The following is an 8,905-nucleotide window of genomic DNA, read 5'->3' as shown; positions in this document are numbered from 1 at the left end:
GGGGGATGTAGTTGATGGAGATGGGGGTGTGTGCTAGTGGGTCTGGGTAGGGGTGATGTAGTTGATGGAGATGGGGGTGTGTGATAGTGGCTCTGGGTAGGGGGGGATGTAGTTGATGTTTGTATGATGTTGTCATTTGTATGTGTATGTTTTGTATTGTTTATAAAAGAAAATAACTTATATCTTATATCTTAAAACATATATTTTTTAAAAAGCAATAAGGACACACGATGGCTGTCTGAATGTCTACAGTACAGAAAACAATGCTGAATCCATGAGGACTCAATCACTTTAGTCAAAACATCCATCTATCCATCAATCCATCAATCAATCAATCAATCAATCAAACAGTAACCTAGGTCTATGAGGGTACAATAGAATCATGCCTTTCAGAGAAATGGTCATTCAGTCGGCTCCTCTACATCTGTAGATAGAATCCATCTGATGACCAGATGACTCTAAAATCCACACAGTGAAAGAGATTATTTGACCTCCTGTGCCACTATTCTGAACACACATGGGTGGTAAACAAGAAAAGAGAAAAACAGAGTGACGCACAAGCTAAAATCTGAAATATTTTGGATGTTGGCAACAAACAAAAATGTACTGAAAAATTATTAAAGCAAAACAAAGTATTGTTCAAATTAAATCAAATTGTATTTKCCCATGCGCCGAATACAACAGGTGTAAACATTTCACTGTAAGGTCTACACCTGCTGTATTCAGCGCATGTGACAAATACAATTGGATTTGATTTGAACAMTACTTTGCTTTGTTTTAATAATTTTTCAATTACATTTTTCTTTGTAATTGTTGCAATGGGATGTCAGCATAAGTAACMTTCTTCACCAGAACAGACTGTATGTGCTCCCTCATGCCAACTGTTGTTTTCAGTAATTTGTTACAGAATGGTAGAAATACTGTTTAAAGATTCACTGTCACCGTGCCATATTAGCTACAGTAATTAACTGGTGTGTGCGTATGTGTGTGTGTGTGTTTGCGTACACACAAATGTGTATATCTGTTAAAGAGAGAGAGAGAGTATGCATGTGTTTTCATGTGTGTGTGTCTTTTGAGAATGTGTTCACACACCACACACACAGAGCTGATAAAAATGAAGTGTGAAAATAAAGAAACACCAGAAGCCATAAAGGAATCCATTGCAGCAGTCTGAGAGAGACAGATTTCCCTCCATCTGGCATAGAGCTGTCCGTGCATACGCGGCGGTGGGGATACGATACAAGAGACAAACAGTGCAGCATAATCAGAGAGACACAGCAGGGACACTTGTGCATAGAGAATACTGTAGAATACCCTAAAACACTGCTGGCTTAATAAGATACCCTTGATACGCTGCAGTGATTCCACATGATCAACCACTGAGGGGATTGGAGAGGAGAGGAGAGAGCTGGCGAGAATGAACGCATAGAAAGGCTATACTTTATTATAAACCGGGTGGTTCGAGTCCTAATGCTGATTGGCTGAAAGCCATGGTATCTCAGACATTATCCACGCGTATGACAAAACATTTATTTTTACTGTTTAACTACGTTGGTAAATAGGGCTTTGTGATATATGGCCAATATACCACAGCTACAGGGCTGTATCCAGGCACCAGGCACTCCGCATTGCGTCGTGCTAAGAACAGTGCTTAGCCGTGTATATTGGCCATATATCAAACCTCCTCGTGCCTTATTACTTAAATATACAGTACTGTATCTGTAAACACGCTGCAGCCAACCGATTGATGTATCCTCGTACAGTAGATGCACAAATACATGGTGATTGCTTGATGGACAGGCTGATAGATGAATAGACTGATAGATGGACAGTATGGCTCCATGCCCTATGTGACCCACCTTGAAGAAGGTCATGGTGGATCCCTCCTCCACCACTCCATACTCTATCCTGGTCTGCTGGCCAGGTCGTCAGCTGAGTCGATGGTGACTCCATCCTCTCCCAGTGAGGAAGGCAGCCAGGTTGGCCGTGTAAGAGGAGATGATTATCAGGGTGAAGAACCACCAAATGCCTCCTACGATCCTGGTGGACAGGGCTTTGGGCATTAACTCAGAGCCTGGTCGGGGCGAGAGGAGAGGAGCAGAGAGAGGGGTCAGCCCCGGCATGGTCCTGGAGCCAAGAGGAGATACCCAGCAACAACCACCAGAGGACCAGCCAGAGGACCAGGGCCAGCCCAGACCTCGGCATCCCGCCGGGTCACAGACAACACGCACATGCACACACACTTGCACGCACGCACAACGCACATACACACACACTCTGGCATCTAGGGCGGCAGTGCATCATGGTTGCCCTGTGATGGCGCATCCGGCCACATGGTGGCAGTTTGAATCAGGCTTTTACTGTGTGCTCTGGCTGCATATTTATTTAGCATTCACTCACTCTGGAGCAAACTGTTGATACACCAAAGCTTCTCCTCTTTTGAGGTGCTTCGTCTGAAATCATTTAATCAAAATCCTAGATTTGGAGTTGACTCAAAATGTCTGCATGTAGATGGTTTAGTTTCCAGGCTATATGCTATTCAGAACTTTTGCCTTTAGTAGTGTGTTCTTGAGGGGCTGTGTGAGTGGGTGGAGTGAGGTCTTCCTCTGTGGGTGTTGATTGAGGTCTGACTGGGCAGCGAGAAGATCATTCTCCTCTAGTAGCTTCAAGCGATTTAAAGCTGCGATCTCGCACATTCACTCAAAGGTGATGAACTGTGGGAAAGAAGGAGCATAAAGAACTCCTTAGGTGAGACTCAATCTCCCACTCATCTCACTCTGCCTCTGCAGTGCCTCTTATAACTTTCTCCCAGTCCGGGCAGTGAGCCGTCACTCAGGGAGAAATATGGTGAGAGAAAAGAGACCTGACAGCCTTGTCCAGTAACATCTGAATTCATGCCCAAAGCCCTGTCCACCAGAGAGAGAGAGAGAGAGAAAGAGCGAGAGAGAGAGAGCACTGTGGAGGGGAACAAAGAGAGACACACTGCACTCAACCCGCTCCGCACATCCACCCTCACATCCTCTCAACCCCCACTCTCACATGTCTCTTCCCATATCTCCTCTCACTCCCTGATTCTCCTCACTCCCACCACCACGCCCCCCACCAGCCAGGCACACAGTGTAACATGATTCAACAGCCACACCATCATTACCCCGGATGCTTTGCAGCCCACACTGCTCATTGGTCAAAGCACTCAAATTAGGAAAAAAAGACAAACGATATGAAAACAAACTCAGAAAAGACACAGTAGCAAGACACATGACATGACCAGGAAAAACAGAGACAGCTTTGTGTTCAGTGGAACAACACTGTATACCAGCTCAGAGACCTTACCCCATTGAAGCCATTCAATACTATGCTTCCGACCGCCCGGGAGCGGAGCGCATCAGAGCCAAAGCAACTGAACCTGGTTGGGGCTGACTGTCATGTACCCAAGGTAACGTCATGTCCAAACTGCACATCCCACAGTTTTCTGGGGGCGGGGCCAAGCCGCGGGAGCAGGGGAGCCTCTCTACAGTGTAGGCCAGCGTGGTCGTCACAGAGACGCCATGCAGGCAGGCACAGTGTGCTCCTCTGTCTCAGTCTTGTCCCCCAAAACCCTTCTGCCCTACAGCCACATCTTCTCAACTACAGGACTTAACACCGTTACATTGACAGGTRCAGTATATTCTACAGCATACTTTACTACATCAGATACCCTGACAGACCCTTGACACACTTATGAAAACATTCCAGCAAGCTCTAGAATATCCATTACACTTTAATATGGCCCATACAGAAGCTAACATTTCTCAAGCCATGATGCATCTTTAACCTGTGCAATATGTAGAATTGCCTAACACATACAGAAGGCAAAAACCTACCCAAATGGGTAACTTCCTTATACCCACCTGCACAAGGTGGATTAGAGTCCCAAGAGTTCAAACCGTAACATTTAGTCAATTTCAATTAGTAATCTTTTCTTAAAACTTACTCTTACGAATCACAGAATACAAATCTACAACAATTATACCTGCAAAAGAATCACTCAATCAACTTCATTTAAATTAAGGCTTGCATGCTAACTCATTGCATGCAACCAGCCATCAACAACGGCCAGGAAAAAAATGATTTAAAAAGAAAATGTCAGATTCATATCTGGGCAGATCTTCACTGAGGAAAGTCAGTCCCCTCTATGTTCCATTCCATGGTCCAGATCAGATGCAGGGCAGACCCAGGCTGTTTTAACCATGCTGCAGACCTTACTGTTATCATCGCTACGCTTCCTTAACTAACATAACTTTCAAGTATGTATTACAAAATGCAACATATCTCGTCTTGGCATGCAGTCTCAGTCGATATTACAAGTATAAATGAAATCATTCCATTTCATTTCATGTGATGCCCGACCGCAGTTCCTTTTGTTTTGTTTTGCTTTTCTCAATCTAAAGACGCAGACACTAGTTGAGAAGATATGGCATCGCTTTGGCAGAAGGAAACAAAACCAGACTGAGGCAGGCTAAGAGACAGCACACTGTTTTAACTCTCMTTCTCATTCTCTCTCTGCACCTAGCTCTTTACCTTCTGGCACATGGGGGWTAGGACTTACCTGTTCTGGAACCTGTGGGGAAGGGAGGGAGGCAGGTGGGGTGGGGACAGAGGAGGGGTACAGTAGATGGGAGATAGGAGAGGGTGGGAGGTCATGCAGGAACAGGGAGGAAAACACCTGGCTCTCCTATCCTCATTCACCAATCAGTCAATCAATCAACCAATCACGCTCATCATTCATAATCTCAAGATCCCACCCAGCCAATCCACACCACACTGTGGACAGACAGACGCAACCAAACCAGTCAGTCAGTCCGCTTCCAGCTACATGCACAGAGGCCCCCATGCATGGTCGTGGGCCTGGTTAAGAGCAAGTTTGTACCCCCAGGAMAATAGTGGGATGTGTGCTAAAGGGGGGCAGGCAGAGGCGTCTACCTTGCTGCATGAGAGCTCCAACTCCGAACCAGAAACTATTTAGCAGGGTGAAATTGTTTTCCACTACATCTGAGTCGGGGTTGCAGGGGTGGGGGTTATACCACTCGTAGGGACTAAACCTGTGGCAATCGACAGAGAGCACACACATACACACGTTTATTTCACTTGTGTTCAGCACTAATAGAASAGACAGACAGTGTTACAGACCAATACTGGCTTGACTTGGCTTACCTGGAGAGATAGGGAAGATAAACAAAAGTTAGTTAGTCATTGATCACAACAACAATATGTGATACATTTGCATCTTCATATTGGGAAAATATACCACATATATTGCCCTACAAGGTAACGCTAGAAATTGTTATTGTACGCTAATATATTTKAGTTGTTGTTAGGACAATTAATCAATTAGAGTGTAACATGTCGGTTAAACGAACAAAAGCTCACAAACAACAAGATGACGTACACCATCACTTTATATGTCACTCAGGTCTGCTTTGTTATTATCTCTTCAACTGTATCATCTCAACTAGATGACAGATGAAGTATTTAAACAGCCCTGGGGACTGTGGAACGTCTTCTCACCACTTGTCAGCCCAAAACACACTGCTCACATTGACATGCTCATATCAAAGACAAATTACTCCAGAATTTAATCGATGGGATCAGAAAATAATTTAAATGTCACTTGAGAAAAGCACTAATAATCCTTCTAATCTACAGATGGCATTAACATTCAACACATCAAATAGTTCATTCCCATCATGCCTGCCTGTCTGCCTGTCTGTCTGACTGCCTGACTGTCTGCCTGTCTACCTGTCTGCCTGACTGTCTGCCTGTCTGTCTGACTGCCTGTGCTGTGCGGTACTCACTCCCACTCACTCCGCTTGGCTCCAACTTCAGCTCAGCTCACTCCTCAAGCAAAGAGATTTCCCATTTATTCACGTTAAATAAAAGTGACATTACATTAGTAAAGGTTGATTGGGCTACAATTAAGCATCCCTACCCCATTTGTTTGTGCTGTAGTTGTGGAATCATAGGAGCAATATCTTAGGCCAAGACTCTTTTTTCCCCTGGTTGAAGTATATGACTAATCAAATTGAATAGTCGATGGATGTATTCTGTGGACTTGACTCCCTAGAAACTTTTAAATTCCCAAAAATCTAAATTCCACAAGAATATCAAATGGGAAAACAATCTGATTTTGCATAGAAACAATTAAACAGCAGACAATCCAGCATGGCTACTTGTCAGGTTGGTATCATTTGTTTTTTTTGGTGGCTTAGATATAAAGTTACATATTGGTGACAGCTATATATTGCTACATATTGGTGATAGCATTAAGACATATTACAGTATTGATAATATGACAGCATCAGAACATGCACCATGTCATGAATAATGGGCTTGGCCATTATAATGTGGTTAGTGCACGCTCCCTATCCCCCATGTCACACTCAAGGGGGTATTCTAGTCCAGCTCCAAGACCACTGAACGTCCTTTAGATCCCACCATTCCTTGCTTTAACACAATCMTTGGCCCTAAATCAATCTGTCTACTCAATTTGCCCCAGATTTGCTTGCTTGTCAGTTTGCAATTCCAAATTGAGTTCATGTGAACTGTGACCTTGGCAAGACGTATGTGACTAGTGACTGGTGCCCCCGGCTGGACCACCTTAGTGGAGATCTCTCTGAGCAAAGCCAATTACCACATGCCAGGAACACGGATGAGAACACGGATGAGCCAGCTTGTCATCCTACATCTGTAGCTGGCCTGAGGAGAGGGTGGGGTAAGAGGCGGGAGTTACCTCACCGCGGTGGGAATACTAAAACATTCCTGTCACCGTACGAGGAGAACCACTAGCAGCAGCTTAACCTGCCTCTGAAGGTGGAGCTGCCCGGCCACTCCACCAGCCCCATCCCGTTCAGTTAGCTGTCACTTTGATCCAATTACACCGCCCTTACGTTATCTCAGGTCATCAGAGCCGCAGAGGGAGACACTTTGAGTAAGGTCACCGCTGAGCGGAGAGAGAGGAAGAGGGAGAGAGAGAGAGAGAGAGAGAGAAGGGGGAGAGAGAGAGAGAGATAACCACAGACAGACGGGCGGGAGGGTGGAGGGCAGACAGGCAGGCAAGAAGGGAACTCAGCAGCAGAGAAGAAACAATGTCAGGCTTTTATCTTTTTATAAGGTCATCCTGCTGAAAACTCAACAGATGATACGCCTGATAACACCAATGTTAGGGGAGAAGAATGAACACAGAGAGAGGGCTAGAAAGGGGCTGTTGCTGGTCTAGTCTCTTCAATTCTAARTGACTGGGGAAAAGACATGGCTATATATCTCTATAGGCTTTATATGAACCTTCCAAGCAATCAACAGAGTTCGAATGGGGCTGTTGCCGTAGACTATTCCATACGGCTTGAAAAAATAAATGTATATATATCTGTCTATACACAAACCTCAATCAAATGCTGTTGTTTGCTTCTATTTCCAGGATGATAAAAAATCTATATCTGTAKTGTAGCATTGAGAGGCCGACAAATTGTTTTACATGGGGCTTTTGARAGCATACTGAGACTCTCATTGTAGTAATGGAGGAGAAATGCAGAAGAGTCTAATAGAAATTCCATTACATCCGTTCCCCCTCTACAAATGTAGAATAAGGGATGGGAAATGTGCCTGTTATATGAGCATGTTGTAACATGTTGCAGTTAACGAAGCAGACGGTGTTAGACTGTGTATTGAACATATGATATACTCTGTTTCACAGTAACACAAACGAAGGAGAGACTGTATTATATTGAGGCCGTCTTCTATCCACCAAGAATGTGACAACAAGATGTAACAATAGTAKGAGACTACATAATTAAAAGATTGGCCGACAGAAAGAGAGAGAATCCTGCATAAATGTTTGGATAAATTGTTGACGATAAGAGAGCTCATTCGCTCCTCTGCAAGTTTTTATCTTTTTAAATTTCATTTGATAAGGAGGAGGCAGGAAATTAGATTCCCCCAAACTGTAACAAGGCGATAATGCACAGAGATGGTGTGGAGGAGGTGGGATGTACGATAGAGACTGTTTCAGATGTTTCATTTCATCACCTACATAACAAAGGAAGAAGGAACAGTGTAGGAAAGATATTAGAGGAAAACAACAACAAGAACACCTACCACAAGCAACAACAACAACAAAAACAACAACAGCTGGTGATATGAGAAGGGTATCTTATTAAATCATGTAAATACAGTAATGTTGTGGTTTTCCCACTGTATCCTGACAGTGTTTCTAAATATGCCATGTAGATCAGTTTGCCTAGGGGGAGCCTAAACCAGTCCTTATAATGTCATCATACAGTATTCACAGACACACACACACACACACACACACACACACACACACGTAGTAGCATAAACCCCCTCACACACACAAAACACCCACACATGTGTACACACACATATATATGTACAGTTAGCTTAGTTACCTTTCCAGAGAACGACTGAGGTTTGTGCCACTACACTGTATGGTACATGCATGCTACTGAAGCCCTACCAGGCCTAGTGTCTAAACAGAGGGAAAGGGATATTTTAACACTTACCCAACAACATTTACTTACTGTGATCATTTAAAAAGATAGGTGCATATTCTGAACCAACTTAGATGACAGTTGCAGCGTTTTATTCTSTTGTGTGATCATATCGCCAGTAACATTGGAAAACACACGTATTAACTGTAAAACTATTGGRTGTACAACTCAAAGAGTTACGTTCCCCAAAAGTTTTAGAGTTAACATCAACTTTTCTTTGTCTTCTTCTCCAGCGTGCCTCAAACGCCGGCCCTAGTCAGGTGAGAGCAACCAGATCAAGGGGAGAGATACAAGACCATGGTGCTTGTCTAGCAACCAGATCAAGGGGAGAGATACAAGACCATGGTGCTTGTCTATAGAGC

At 44.0% G+C, this 8,905-nt stretch overlaps 1 protein-coding gene across 1 annotated transcript in view; it reads right to left on the bottom strand.

Annotated features, from left to right (window-relative positions):
* LOC111964915 (glutamate receptor ionotropic, kainate 2) overlaps window positions 1-8,905 on the bottom strand; it is a 184,180-nt gene that overhangs the window by 84,293 nt on the left and 90,982 nt on the right. The window contains 2 exon segments of the mRNA XM_070443792.1: window positions 1,860-2,074; window positions 4,963-5,081. Coding sequence (XP_070299893.1) covers window positions 1,860-2,074; window positions 4,963-5,081 — 334 coding nt within the window.

Source organism: Salvelinus sp. IW2-2015, linkage group LG6.1, assembly GCF_002910315.2.
Source record: "Salvelinus sp. IW2-2015 linkage group LG6.1, ASM291031v2, whole genome shotgun sequence".
Lineage (NCBI taxonomy): Eukaryota > Metazoa > Chordata > Actinopteri > Salmoniformes > Salmonidae > Salvelinus > Salvelinus sp. IW2-2015.
This window is presented reverse-complemented; position numbering and strand designations above follow the sequence as displayed.